Raw genomic sequence first — 16,045 nt, 5'->3', positions numbered from 1 at the left:
ATCGGGCTCCCCACATGCACGTACTAACATACATACAGAGTAACTTCCAATTCTGTTTTTTTTTCTTTCGACGTTTGTTTCAAGCTCCCCTAAGTCCAAAAGTGTAAAAATTTTGGGGGACGATTGCTATACTTTCTCTATGTTATATATAACAGCCAAAAGTAAAAATTCTTCATACACTTAAAAAATCCCTCTCATTGAAAATTTAAAAGCCAGTATGGAAAATTAATGTGAGAAATATTATCAAGCCCTATATAGAAAATCGTTCAATTTTAAATGTATAATAAAGCATTGAAGTACAAATGATTTTGACTTAACGAAACGAACACGCGTGACAAAATCACGTGATTTGCATCTGCTTCGAGAAGAGATTATCTCGAATCGTTCACGTTCGCACTCGTATTCGTACTAATGAAACGAATGCATGTAAATCTTTATTTTGGGATCTATCATTTCCCATTTCGTAAGGATGAGGAATTTCGATTGGAAGCGTTTCGTACGGAAGTTGAGTTCCCAAAAGTACGTCTTGATGGAATGCATTTGACATGGGACCCGGACGCTGTAGTACCTATCTTGTTGATACTGCATAGTTAAATTATACTACGTTGATTGGGATAAAATTGGTAAATATTTATCAATATATCAATCGGCAGAATTTTATAAATGGATGATTTTATTGTTTCACTATAACACATCCTTACAAACACTCCCATGATAACATTCGCAATTGTAACATCATCTTATCTGTTCGGCGAATCCATTCATTTACATATCATGCATCGTCGCTGTAAATAAAACCGTAATATACATCTTCCCAAAACCCAATCTCAAGGACCTCGTCCTGGGAAGTGGAAACCATTCAATAATCTCGAGTGACGTAAAGGGGGCTAGTACACTAGTCATGCACACTAGAGAGTTCTGTTAAACTTTCTTGTAAAATTTTCTGGATAATGACATTGGAGATATTTTTAGAAAAAGCTAAACTTGTATAGATAGAACATTTTTTAGGATGTATATTGATTGAAAAATTGATATTTCGTTGAAACGTCTCAGAAGGTTGAAGGAAATTACTACTAATAAATCATGTAGCTAATTATCAATATACTCATTTTAAATATTTTAATTAGGGTTTTAACGTCTATTCTAATGTATTTATTTATTTATTTTTTTTCCTACGTACTCTTCACATCGTTTTTTCACGATAGGCATTCAACCACAGCGATGGACATAATGTGCTGTAAAACCGATGGCAGTGTGTCCTCTACGTATTTGATTCGCCACAAATGCTAAGTGACATACAGTTGTCTCTTTTCATGAGTCCAACCTCGTGTCGCTGCACACGCGAAATGAGATGATTATCGTTACGCACATTCTTAAGATATACTGCATTCAGTAGGCCTAATACCCCTCGATATTTTGTTCTTAAATTTGAATGTCAGAGTTGCATTGTTTAGATAAGTTTTTTCTATATTTTACTCTAGTTATAGAAATGCTTTGTGTACCTATCAAAAGCAAATTGTTTTTCTCTAGAGACATAAATACAATTTTGCATAAGTAACGATATTAAGATAATTTTCATTTGTTTTATAAACTAAAATTAATTTTTATAATAATTAATAAAGATTTTCGTTGAAAAATACGGATTCAAACACTATAAAAGAAGATGCTCTCAGACCAAGCGGTTCCGTTCACTAAACCAGGGATGTGCAACCTGCAGCCCTCGGGCCGCATGCGGCCAGCATTAATATTTTTTGCGGCCCGCGTCGCATAAAATATGAATAAATACAGTGGGTGATCGGTTAACGAACAGATCGGATAACGAACACTTTCGTGAAAGATTTTTATGATCGGACAACGAACACATGTTCGGATAACGAACACTTCAGTGAACAAACATAAAAAGAAGCGACAGAAAATAACGAATACCGATTGATTTTCTTTTGTCTTCAGGTAACAATTCGAAACCTTTCGGAGTGCGGGAGACGTCAACATCGACGCTCAACCCGGTATATACTGATCGGATAGTATTCCACCGATCTTTGAAACTCTCTCTTGTAATTCCAGCCTTTTATTTTTCTGACAGAAACAATTTTTTTGTAGTATTTGCAAGACTGTCGGGCGTGTACTCGAAGTTTTGCGTCGGTTTTTTCTTTTCGAAAGGTGAGAGTATAATAGCACGGGAAGTACAAAAATCACATCTGAGAAAATAAAGAACATTGAAAAGATCACAATGGAACCTGCAACGAATCTTACGAAAGGGAAACGCCACGAACTCGAATGAAAAACACCAAGAAACTCGGCGAGATATGTTTTCTTCTGAAAAAGAGGATTATCCGATATCTGCTATTAAAGATCTTTTGACAAAGTGGAAGGATGTCAGAACAACCGTCTTAGAATGGCATCAAACCAAGTTGAGGTTAATAAGCTTGGGGATCTCTAACAATTACAATGCTATTAATTACTTCCGAAAAATCCTGAAGAAGAGAGAAAAGCAATCGACATTGGAAAGATTCTTTAACCCCAAATAAACGGAAAAACACATGACTAATAAAAATGCATGACTTTGTATATATGCACTTTTATTATTATATATAAATAAATGTAGTAAGAAAGTATAGGCCTATATTTTTTTTTTATTTTTTGGAGTCTCCAGAACGAATTAATCAAATTCCCATAAAAATCTATGGTAAATCGATAATCGGTTAACGAACAGTTCGGATAACGAACAGTCTTGGAACGGATTATGTTCTTTAACCGATCACCCACTCTACATCAATTTCTCAGCTTAAGGAAGTATGCAGCAAAAATTCAAACGTTATTTTCTACAACTTATGTATGTGAATCGTTTTTCTGCAATAAATTTAGTAAAAATTAAAACAAGAAACCGGCTACATCACATCGAAACTAGCAGTGACTAATATTTAACGAAATATTTCCGATATATTACGTTTACATCAGTTCCAGAAGCTAAATTAATTATACCTATGCTAATTTATAATTATATATGAATAAATAATTGTGATTTACTGACATTTTTTTCCCCTCTTTTCTCTTGTATGCGGCCCGCGTCAGTTCAAAAGTCCTGAAATGCGGCCGTTACATAGAAAAAGGTTGCCCATCACTGCCATAAACAGTGGGAGTTCGGTCATGGGTTCTTGCCTCGGCATGACGGGCTGGCCAAGTGGAGTTTTCTGGGTTTTCTCCACGTCTGTAACGCCTGAATAGGGGCTAGTTACCCTTAAAATAACCTCCTGGAAAGCACCTCCTAGGCAGATCGCTCAAGTGCTTACCAAACGAGCGAATATGCTCTCATTAGATAGTGATAGGTTTCGTTCTTTCTTTCTTTATTAACCTCGATTCTCCGGCCATCTCTTGGTCAGGTCAGAATGATTCGGATGGCAGTCAATTTGGGGAACTGCCATCCTGCTTCCCTCATCCCAGTGATGCAGGCTGTCTGAAACTCTGTCAGCTGTATGAAATGTCTTTGACTGCGTCGTACCGGCACGTCAAGTATTTGAAGACCTGTGAACAAGATACATAGAAGACTAAGCTTCTAAAAGCCTTTGTATAGATACTGCTACAGTGTCTAGAATACATAGTGTATCGACTCCTTAAATAATTTTTACCCGCTTTAAAATAGAAACCGACCTTTCTCCTGATGCATTAACTGAGGGAATTGTTTAAAAAGTTTTCAATAATATTTCAACATTTGGAAATGTGCAAGGCATTTCTTTGATTCAGACAATGCAACTGTGGTATACACCACATATGCGTACGACTATAAAGCAGAAAATATCATAGATTTACTGCACGCCTTTTATAACCTCGGGACTAAGATTTTATTGGGGAGTTACCACGTTTTCAATTCAGCAATTTGAAAAATTTACCGGGCAGATTTATTTTTGTTACAAAATGTTACTTTTACAGATTTTTAGCTCTGCACACTGTAGAAACATCTAGAATTACAATTTTGTCTATCGTAATAATATTAGTCGTTGCCAGAGAGCGCTATAAATTGGAGAAAAGTCTGTAAATTTGAAAACCAAAAAAATAAATTTATATTTCTGAAAAAAAAATCAAAACTCGCTATTTTTCGCTGATTTTGTTTGCAATCGCCGCTACGTCCCTCTAAAAGTCGCTATTGTGGCATGAGGGATGCGACGACGAGGGCGCCCCTCAACAGAAAAAAGGAGGAGTTAGTGCGTCACGTGACCGGAGAGTCGTTGGACCGTTTTCCCGCTCTCTTTGGTACCGATGTTTCACCGTTAACTGTGTATCTATTTCCGAACGAACAATAAGGTGTATTGTTCTTAGTCTCATCTATTTCTGTGTTATTGCGTATAGTCACAACACAATTGGTGCCGTGACCAGGATTGTGAGACTCGACGATCAAGAACTTTCCCGCCTTAACTTGAACATTACCGCTCATACTATCGCTTCCGCAAGTGATACTATCGATACCTTCCCTGGACCCGAATTTGGACAGAACCGACGCCGTTAGGTACGAAATTTACTTGTTACCACCGTTATCCGCTCCGTTGTCGTACCACTCATCTCTACATGCTTTAGCCGTTATACCGCCACGTACTGTACTGTACGTACAGTACGTTCATCCGCCATATTGCCCGTCTTCTTCGTTGTTCGCAGAACGGATTTCGTTACCCAAATGTCACCGTCGACCGAATATGACCGAGACATCTCCAACCAGAATGAATTCAAATTCCAACAAGGAATTGAGCAAGCTCCGATGCCGCCACAATGCCGTAAGGACATCCGTAACAAAGACGATCGGCAAAGATCAACGCCATTTTTGACTCGATGCCGTCTGATGAAATTGAACTGTCCCGCGACATATTGAACGAATGGCTTCAGGAATTAAAGATATTAGATGAAGCCATTCACGAAAAACTCGAGGACGTGGAATACGAAACCGACGCCGCTGCCTGTGAAGACGGAAGAATCCGCCAGACTTGCTGTGATTAGAGTCCAACGAGTTCTCGACCGTAGGAACGCCATATCCGACCTCACTCCTGCAAGCCCCATCAGTCCCGACCCCTTCCTTTACCAGTCAACTACAGGCAGCCACTCGCACTGGATTTCCCGCCTTGGTTCTTGAATCGTTTGAAGGTGAAATAGCTAAATGACAACGCTTCTGGGAACAGTTTACAGCAGCCATTGATGAAGATTCAAATATACCGGACATTGAGAAGCATGTCTTCCTTCGGGGATATCTTCAAGGAGAGGCTTAACATTTCTAACCAGGCCATATACAAAGGTGCTGAACAGGTACTCTTACTGAACGAGGCATTGGAAGCGTTATCACAATGAGAGATGCTTCGTTTGAATGCTGCACCACTTCAGTTCTGACTGCACACTTATAACAAATCCGAGAGACCGCGCAGGGAAACTGCGCGAAACTAACCATTGTTTTCTGTGCTTAGACCAAAATTACACTGCCCCCGACAAGGAAAACTAACATGTCGACGATGTGGCCGCAATCATCATATCTCGATATGTGAAGCAAATCCAACTCGGACCAATATGACGGTCGCAGCTAACAGAGCGATACAACATACACTCCAACTCACATCTGCTCCTGTTTTTGATCCCTCAATTATTAATACATGTCATGCCACAACATACAATCGATTAAAGCCGAAGGAAAATGTGAAAAATTTAGAAATTCAGCTCGCTGAAAAGAATAAAGAAATAGCAGAACAAGCAAAGCCCGTATGAAGGCCGGAGAAACATTTTCCAAAAAAGAAAGTGAAATCATAAAATTGGATTCAATAATTAAATCTATTAAAGAGCAAAATGATATGCAGAAGTCTGAGATTGCATCATTATCAAAAAACTTGAAAAAGACTCAAATAGGGTTAGAATCCACTAAGAACAGCATCAATGAAAAGGAGATTGAAAATCAAAAGCTCAAAGAATTGAAATATCTTCGAAAATCCAGATGTATTGCCACACCTAAAAGGTTACTGAATGCAAATGTTACAATAAATGAAGTACAGTACATGTACGTGTTAAACTAAAACAAGCAGGAATAAAATCATCCGGTGCTTAAAACGTAAGCACTTATTCAGAACTAAAGAATAAACTCCTTTGCAAGATTTCAAAGATTGCCCGCTACCCTGCTCACCATGGTATCACTTGGGTCTTCAATGTGGAGAAGGCGGCTTGTTGGGAAAGATGGTGGGGAGCGTGAAGAGATGCCTTCGCAAGATACTGGGGAAAAGCCTAGTAAATGCAGAACAGATGTCTACCATACTCATCGGGGTAGAAGTCGCCCTCAACAGCAGGTCTCTGGTACACAACTATGACACCGAAGAGCCAGAAGCCCTCACACCCTCTCACTTCTTGATAGGGAAAAGTATTACTGACCTTCCAAAGCGTAACAACCATCCCCCACTTCAGGACCTCGTGAGACAGTGGTGTCACCAACAGTCGATCACCGACAGCTTCTGGAGACAATGGCAGAAAGAATATCTACTGGACTTACAAAGCTTTCATCATGTTTGCAGGGTCAGGAAGAAACTGCCACCACCCCGTAAAGAAGCTCTTGTTCTTAAGGAGGAATCGCTGCCTAGACAGATGTGGAGGACAGCCGTAATCGAAGAGCTGATTGCCGGCCGCGATGGTTGCGTGCGGACATGCCGTCTGAGGCTCCCTAATCAGAAGTGTATCAGCCGCCCCATCCCAGTGTGACGGATGCTCGAGAGAATTTGCAAATAATTCAAATTTAACGGTTCACAAGCGATGGAAACATTCAACTCAAGAAGAATTTACATTTTTCGTGATGACTCAGGATATTATTTCTTCATAATTTGAAGTTTAGACTGTTTACAAAAATATCACATTTTCGAGTCTATCTTTTAATCCTTTTACACAACCACAGAAGTAACAGTGACAATGGCTTTGAAGAGTAAACTTCTTAAACAAAGATAAAATAGATAAAAAATTCAGAAAGTTTAAAACTTTGTGAATTTTTTACCTATTTTTACCTTCATTCTTCAAAGCCATTGTAACTGTTACTTTTGTGGTTGCGTAAAAGGATTAAAAGATAGACTCGAAAATGTTATATTTTTGTAAATAGTCAGATTATGAAGAATTTACATCTGAGATAAAAATATCATATGTTTTAAAAAGTATTTATATCTGGAATATTATGTTATAAAAATTACCTCTCTAGCTGTTATACACGACATAAAAGCATAATCGTGCAATCAATGAGTTAAATGATTATGCTTATTTCTTGGTCATGAATTGGGCGGCTATAAATTGGGTGCAGCTACAATCCCATTATCATCATAAAAATCAGAGTAGTGCGTCGCTAGTAAATTTAGGTATTAAGTCTGTAAATTTGAAAATGAAAAAATAAATTTATATTTCTCAAAATTAAAAAAAAATTCAAAACTCGCTATTTTTCGCTGATTTGTTTGCGATCGCCGCTACGTCCTGAAAGTCGCTATTGTGGCGACAAGTCGCCACGGGAAAAGTGGAGCTAAGCTTGATCCACTATCATCGCACTTCAACTAATCTATTATTTTAAATTTATCGGAAACAGAACAACGCGTTTACGTTTAGTCGCCATTGCAAACGGCACAGCAACTACAGCAGGATCTGTTACAAGTATAAAATTCACAGATCCAAAATTAATGGAGTAGCCCAAGACATAGCCAAAGATTGCAGCGCCATAGCACTAGCGAAAATTAAATTTGCCGGCTGGAGCACTTTCGGTTGATCAGTTTTCGGATAACGACGCTCTACTTATTTCTAACTCGACTTGCCTACAGACGCAACGCTGCTAGCGAACACCGTTCCAAATGACAATAGTTTAGGCTGAGAGTGGAACTCTGGGGATTCCCCATTAGCGCACAAATTTATGAATATTAGGCTCGTATTAAAATATTTATATGTACTGTACAATTTATTTAAGTAAAAATTATTTTATATATTTTTTATTTCTATTATTTCTAAACATGAATCCATAGTAAATTTATAAAATATTTGAAAAAAAATTGATCTGACATCAATTTTTCAGCGTTCCCCGAAAGATTTTTCACGACCCCCACGAGAATCACTGGGTTAACCGACGTTTCGGTTGATCGGCTTTCGGATAAACGACGCTCTATTGTACAGTATTTATATACTTACTATAGACTTTTCACACGTTAACATTTTCGAATCCATTCAGGCAAATACTCTGTGCTACCTGTAATGATTATATTATATTCACTTAATTACTACGACAATGATATAGCGCGTCTACTTCGCGCTATATCATTGTTGCAGTAATTAAGTGAATATAATATACCGAATATATTTTTAAGAACTATATTTTATTATTTAGTTAAATTTTTACCAATAGATGGCGCTATGTGTGAATCAGCAAATCGAATATAGATAGAAATTTATTAATTTACAGAAATCCAATAAATATTTTGGGTGGGATTATGACTTTATCTAAGTTAGAAGAATATAGACGTGACTACCGAGCTTCGTAGTAATTGATAGAACCGCCTAGGAGTTTATAGTGTATAAACAAACATCCTTATTTATACAGGTAACCCCCGTATAACACGGCACTTCTATAGCACGGATTCACTCTAACACGGTTTGAGAATTGGGTAAAATCCTCGTACAACATGAAATGTAATAAAAACCATTAAAAGTGAACTTTATCTAATTTTAAATTAGGGAAATCCTCGTACAACAGTTCAATAAACGTGATAAAGCTTTTAAGTGCGAAATATACCTCATTTGACATTTTTCATTCGAGCGCGTACGGTACTATCAGATTTTCATGCATAATTTTCGTGAACTATTAGTACTTAAGTACAATATGTAAATTTTCTTTTCCCGCCTTCTGTCGATACACGTAGTCCTTCTCGAAACTCGTTTCAATGTTGCCAGATCTCGACGCTTCTAGTTTAGTGTTGCCAGATGTTTTCCCCTTATTCCATACTTGCTTTATTCCATCACCGGTTCTTAGTCCTCCGACTGTTGGGACAATCCACACCTATACAAGTATACTTTAAGACTTTAGTTGTGTCTCTTTTTTGGCTACATAGATTAAAAATTTTCGTTTAATAGTGCTTAGTGATGACGACGAAAACATTGTTTAGTTTATATTATTATTATGTATAACTTCTTAAGAAAATTTTAATAAAGATATTTATCTTATTTATGAAAATATAATAGCATGTTTTTTAATTTTTGGAACCTAACCCCCTTTTCGTACTAGTTCTTTGTTTCGTATAACACGGCAATTTTTTGGAACATAACTTCCGTGTTGTACGGGGGTTACCTGTATATATTTGAATATACAAGATCTTCCGTTGTTGGCATTAGCACTGGTGTAATTTTTGCTGTGTTAAAAACAAATTTAAAAAACTAAACAAAAACATGAATTTATTTTGAAAAATACATTAAAAAACAAAATATTTTCCATTTTGAGTTTAGAAATATGATTTAATACACTAATGAAGAACAGTTAATAACAGTTGCACCGCCTATTAACTATGAGATAAGCATGAATATGAATGATATGCATGTATGATTCTTGTGGTTATAATCATGTAGTCTTGTAAATTAAGAGTACTCATATTTAGTTTAAAAGATATATTTTTGATTATTCTATTTGATGATAATACCGAATCATCTCTAATCTTCCATTAATTATACAATGACTAGTTGACATGGTGGTAAACATAGCAGTTACTACTGTGGGAGACCCAGGGTCAAATCCGGACAACCCCAGGAATTTTTTTATGGCGGTCTGTTCCGTTCCTCATCACTCGGCTGCCCTCATCGTGGACCTTGTCAAACCCATAATGAGCATAGAAAAAAAACCTTTTTAGTGCCCACAGGGTGGAAAGATTAAAAATGGGGAAAAACACTTACTTAAATGAAAAGTTTCCAGAAAAATAAATTTTATTAAGATGTAGAATGAAATATTTTGAAGTTATTATTTGCGTTTATAATAATATGTTTTCTCATCAATAAACAGCTCTGAATAAATTCAGATAATAGTTTAATTTATTAAGGAAGTATCTTTTTTTTATATTATCAAAACAATTCGTATATAAATAGGCCTATTTTGTTTGAGATTTTAACTTTTAATTTTAAGAATTAAGAGTTAAGAATTAAGAGATCAAATTTTAAGAAAGCAAAATACTATATAAGAATATTAAAATTAAAAGTTTTAAAAATATATAAAATTTTATAGTTCTGTATGATCATTTTCGAAATGCTATAGTAAAATGCTATAATTTTAAATCGATATATTTATGTTTATAGCGCCGTGACTTCTTCATCGAACCTTCCATATTCCAGTGCAAAAGAATCTCTTGGATTAATAATAGTATCATAAGCAGGTGGTTCAAAATCAATTCCATTCATAACTATCACATTATTTTCACCTCCAAGTCCACCAAATACATTATTTTTATTGTTTTCTTCTTTATTACTAATTTTGTTTCTTCTTTTGTGAAAATAATATGTCTGTTTAGCAATTTCGTAAAGCTGTCTCGACATTGCACCTCCTGTCATTTGTACCATGTTATAAAATGATCCCGATTTATTTTTTAGAAGTTCATATGGTTCATCAAATTCTTGAATTCTCCCAGCATCTAAAACCTGAATAAATTCGTTAAAAGTTATTGCTATATACATTTGTATATATAATAATAAAATAAGAATCAATATATTTTAAGATAATTTAAGAAAATTTTCATGAAATCACATGACTATTACTTACCAGAACTCTATCTGAATCCATAATTGTGTGTAGTCTATGAGCTATTGTCAGAACTGTGCACGAAGCAAACTTTTCTCGTATCGTTTCTTGTATCAAAGAATCAGTCCTGCATTAAATAAAATAATATATATATATATAGACATACAGTAGATTCTACTTAATTGGATTAGATTCTACTCCATTTGTTTAGGCTAAAATGTAGAGAACAAACAAATCAATGTATTTAATGTAAATTTACGCCACTTATTTGGAACAGTGATGATTCTAACTGAATGATGGTGTGCATTTAGTTGAATCACAGTTATAATCATTTATCACTAGTTGCGCTGTAGAATGAGTTTAAAGTAGAAAATATTATTCTACTGATATTCTTCTCGAATCTCCTAGGCCTAAAAGAAGTTAGATTGGAACTGAAATAAAGTAATTTCACTGTCTGCTTGATTTGGTCCGTTTACCGTTTCGATTCTACAGGAAGTTCCTGGAAGAAACTGTGGCAAGCAGCTAAATAAGCAAACCAATGGTACGAAAAAATTTGTTACGTTTAAACACATATATTTAAATTTCAGCTGAAGGAAGATAAATCAGAAATTGCCATCGAACTTCATCGTGATTCCAAAGAGGTAAGAACACGTAATACGTGCATTGCAATTTGAATGATAAAATTCTAAAGTAACTCAGAGATGAGAGGATCCCAGCATTGTCAATCCTTGTAGACCAAAAAAGCCAAATAACCATAATTCGAAAACGTAACCTTTCACGAGTATACGTCTCCGAAGAGGGCACAGGGATCGACAATCATGAAAGTCCTCCATCTCACTGAAAGCTGTGTACCATTTAAGAACCAGTAAGTTATGAATTATTAACAAAATTTATAACTCGATATAGTAAATATTTATTGTTATTTTACCGTCCAAATATTATTTTGTAAGGATCCTAAAATCGAAACTGAGAAACCATCCACTAAAAAATTTCTGACGTTGAAGCTCTTGTTTCGAATGTAACCGAAATAAAATATTTTTCTAATATTGTAATAAAAATAAACATTGTATTTAAATAATTAATTTTATTTTACAAATATCTCTTTTTGGGCTGCAATTTGAAGAAATTGTAGACCTATAAATTCCCTACTATCGTCCGTTTGTCATTCTCTCCTTCCTTAATCTCGAGAACGGAGTTAGACAGTTGAATGACGAGACCAGATATGAATACCTTAGGGGCAGGCGGCCCCAATTAACTATAAATGAACTTCCGATGCAAACCGAAAGTCATGTTATTTCAATTCAAAAATTTTCCCCTGAAAAGTTTTAGACGGATGACTGTCACGACTCTATTCTTAAAGAAGAAGTATGGTGTACAGGGGCAAACTACTACTGATTTGAGGTGGGGAGCATATATTTTAAATTAAATAAATGAAAAATTGGATTAAAAATTGCAGCTTGGCATTGTGACGACGTCACAGTAAATAACTGCTCGTTATTTTATACATTATTGTACTGTACCTGTTTATAAGAGTACTATTTTATCAAGATAACATTTGCATATTTGAACCAAATGATCTATTTTCCAATGTGGCACAATTAAGTGGAATCTACTGTATATTCATTTTTAATTATTGTTCAAAAATAATATTACACACTCAAACCTGTTTTTGTGCGGTCTTTTTTGTGCGATTTTTTATACGTGCAATGTGTTTTGTGCAATTATTTTTGTGCAGTATATCAATTTGATTGAAATTCATATACCGCACACAAAAAATCACACAAAACAAATCGCACAAAAAAAGACCGCACAAAAACAAGTTTGAGTGTAATTATAATTACCAGTGTCAATGGTTCTTAAAACTTTATATATACTGTATATATAATTTTCATAATATTGAATTGACAGGACATAGGATTTAATATCAGATTAATGAGAATAGCTAAATATTACATATTGTCAATAGCATTTTAAAATATTTAAAAAACTATTTTCTATTTAAGCCAATAATCTTCATATCAGGTATATAAAAAGAAACTAATAAATATTTATAGCATTAATGTGTATATACTGTCTAGTTGGACCTTGTTTATTAATAGGACTTATTATACTGGTGTAGTTTTTGATTAGCATAAAGAGATGATCTTAGTCAAAAGTCAAAACAAAATATCTTTATTTTCACAGATGAAAATAAAGATATTTTGTTTTGACTTTATTACACCAATAAACAAGTTCCAAGTAGACCATAGTACATACACAGAAATGTAAAACAGTAAAGACATAGAGGTAAAAAGAATTAATGTATAGCATTAAATTTACATTTTATAAAATTTACTTTATATTTAAATAAAATAAATTAAGAAAACTAAGTAAAAGCTGTAAAAAAGATAATTATTATTATTCTATTTTAATGCAGTAGGCCCTTGATTTAATAGACTTCAGATTTAACTAAAAAATAATTCTCCTAAAGGAAATATGTAGAATCAGTTTTATTTACAAATAAAGTATGCTAAAAGCATGGGTCAAAGAGGCTCTCTTAATGATAGAAACACTCTGTTAGAGACAGAGTAGTTTTTGATGTGTTCAAAAATTACTCAATGTATATCACAATAATGTTTTATCCATATTTATCCATTTATGGACATGCCTGGTGGAGGATTGAATGGGTTATGATCCCCAAACTTTAGCGTGAAGCTGTTGGACATATCTAATTTTAAATTACATTCTGTTGTGGCGATTGTTCGCCATGTTGGTCCCTTATCAATCAATGCCCTTTGTTTGTTGCTAACGGACTAACGGACGTTCCATCGTCCGTTAGACCCGGAAGGGACGATTAACTCAGCAGGGGGAGGCAGGACGGTATAAATAGCGGTAAGGCCGACGGAACGGGATCCTTTTCGGAACATCTGAGAAGCGAGCAGGAACAATGAGGAACGTCGAGTGAAGCGGATCGACGATTGAAGAGGAAGAGGAATAAGGAGTGTGAAGATAGCATCTCGACGGTCTCGTCCATATATAAAATTGTATAACGGTATTTTTATGATAGTTTTTGTGTAAACATACGCGTGTCGGGAGAAAGTAATTTGTCGCGAAAACCGAGATTTTATTGCAGTCCTGTTCAAGCCAGATGTTAACTCAATTTTCTGTTGAAAAAAATAAATCTTACACTGTGATCTTATTTTAAACTTAGTACCACTAGTGGAAAGTTAGAATGTTAACCAAGGATATTTAAATTATTCATCAATCGATGCATATGCTGTATTGATGCAAAGGATAGCAGAGAGAAATATGAAAAGCTATGATTTGTGAGACTTCATTTTAGTTAATTTTTTTCACTAAATTTAAAATAAATATACACATTTTAAACTTGTGATAAATTTATCAATAAATAAATGTAAAGTGGGGATGTTCATTTACCCCACACTGGACTTTTAAAAATCTGAAGAACCCACCAAAAATTTTTGGCAGTCATGCCAATGTATACATTATAACATTTTAACACATCTTATACATTGCAAGTTTGTTATCAGTGGCACATCCAGATGGAAACCAAGGGGGCCCTAGCACCCTCCAACAAAAAAGAGGAAAAAATTAGAAATTTTCCAAAAATCTTTTCCCAATTCCAAGATTAAATCCTGAGTGTTTAATATACTGTTTGTTATTAATATATGTTTTAAAAATATATTCAATTTAATGGATTTTTGGCAATAGCAAACACCTCTTCCCACAATTAGTCTGTTAAGTTGAGAGCCTACTGTATAAGGGAATTTCATAAGTATAAAATATATTATTTATAAAATAAATTTATATGATTTACTTTGGATCCACATTAGCTGTTGCTTCATCCAGTACGAGAATTTTATTTTGACGAAGGATTGCTCTTGCAAGGCAAATCAGTTGTCTTTGTCCTACACTGAAATTGCTACCACCTTCTGATAATTCTGCATCCAACCCACCTTGAAGTTCTTGAACAGCATCTTTCAAATGAACCTTAAAATACAATAAAATAGGAATATATAAAGGTAGTCCAAATAAAGTGTTACACTTCAATATTTCATTATCCAATCAATGATTAAAAATAAGTTCTTGTTAGTGTCCAAGTTTTGAAAGATACTGGTCTTATGGTCTTACTACAAACTTCTTAATAACAATATAGCTAAGTAATAATTTTTATGGTTAATGTTACCTTAGGTAGCCAAGATGGCGGCTCGTCTCTAATTCCAGCAAGGAAACAGTGGGACGCAGGTTCTAACCTAACCTAACCTATTCTAATAAATTATCATAATTATTAGCAACCAAATTATTAGAATAGGTTAGAACGTGCGTCCCACTGTTTCCTTGCTGGAATTAGAGACGAGCCGCCATCTTGGCTACCTAAGGTAACATTAACCATTTTTATTAATTAATTTATACAAAACGATCTATTTATAATGTCAACTGCAAATATCTCCTGAAATATTTATAAATGGACCACCTGTATATAAGAAATTTTTGAGATAACTGTTATTAAAAAAGAGATAATTTATTAATGGTTAAATAAATAAAATAAGCCTTACTTAATATTAGTTTAAATTACTGTAATAAAATATTATTTATGTAATTTATTATTTGTAACAGTAACTTACATCTTCCAAAACTTTCCACAAAGTTTCATCAATATGTTCACTAAAAGGATCTATATTTCTTCGAACAGGTCCAGTAAATAACACAGGATCCTAAAACAGCAGGATTGAAAATTATTTTATTATTGCTTACACAGTTAGCATTTTTGAGAATGAGTTTAGGGTATTGCAGAAGATATCCAAAAGAAATTTTTTAATTAAAAATAAAATAAAACCTTATTGATTTATTATTAGCATAATTTTAATAAATTAACTGGCTTTTATTTTTTAAATTAAGTATATTTTAAACAATTTTACTTGAGAATTTTTATTAAATAATAAAATATGAATAAAAGTTTAATAAATATACAAAACTTAACAATTAAAGATATATTTGATATTTGATATAACAGATTTTAAAATTAAAACAATTTAATGTTAAACTAAAGCTTCTTAAAATTATTAACATAAGTTAGGTAAACAAGATGCAAGATATAGTGCTGAGGAATTCAAAGTTTTTATGAATTAATTTTTAAAAAATTTGCAAAAAGTATAATTTTATTTTCGTAAAGGTGAAATCCTTTACAAAAATAAAATTACTAATGATTTTAAATTGTTAAATTAATTTGAAATAAATCAAATAAATCTTGAATGTTTTGAATATTTAACCAAATAAAGTTTGATTAAATCTTGGGTATAT

General features: G+C 34.0%; 2 protein-coding genes across 3 annotated transcripts in view; one reads left to right on the top strand and one right to left on the bottom strand.

The window, feature by feature from the left end:
- The first annotated feature begins 6,195 nt into the window (after window positions 1–6,195).
- On the top strand, window positions 6,196–6,711 carry LOC136968370 (uncharacterized). The gene has a single exon (XM_067262384.1). The coding sequence runs from the start codon at window positions 6,196–6,198 to the stop codon at window positions 6,709–6,711; it is 516 nt and encodes a 171-aa protein (XP_067118485.1).
- Window positions 6,712–10,102: 3,391 nt separating this feature from the next.
- Window positions 10,103–16,045, bottom strand: part of LOC136968340 (ATP-binding cassette sub-family C member 4-like) — a 60,784-nt gene continuing 54,841 nt past the window's right edge. The window contains exons 24-27 of one of the 2 annotated variants that reach the window (XM_067262342.1): window positions 15,370–15,459; window positions 14,562–14,734; window positions 10,766–10,871; window positions 10,103–10,644 (exon numbers count right to left, since the gene is read on the bottom strand). In XM_067262342.1, the coding sequence (XP_067118443.1) occupies window positions 10,300–10,644; window positions 10,766–10,871; window positions 14,562–14,734; window positions 15,370–15,459 (714 nt within the window). In that variant the 3' untranslated portion in view covers window positions 10,103–10,299. The remainder of the gene's footprint in view (window positions 10,645–10,765; window positions 10,872–14,561; window positions 14,735–15,369; window positions 15,460–16,045) is intronic. The other variant, XM_067262341.1, reaches the window with a different exon arrangement.

This window comes from Centruroides vittatus, unplaced genomic scaffold (genome assembly GCF_030686945.1).
Source record: "Centruroides vittatus isolate TY-2023 unplaced genomic scaffold, ASM3068694v2 contig_1450, whole genome shotgun sequence".
Classification (NCBI taxonomy): Eukaryota; Metazoa; Arthropoda; class Arachnida; order Scorpiones; family Buthidae; genus Centruroides; species Centruroides vittatus.
Note: the sequence above shows the minus strand (reverse complement) of the source record. Positions and strands in the feature narration are given on the sequence as shown.

Excerpts from the sequence above, each read along its gene's own strand:
- LOC136968370 (XM_067262384.1), top strand. The coding sequence starts at position 6,196 with ATGGTGGGGAGCGTGAAGAGATGCCTTCGCAAGATACTGGGGAAAAGC.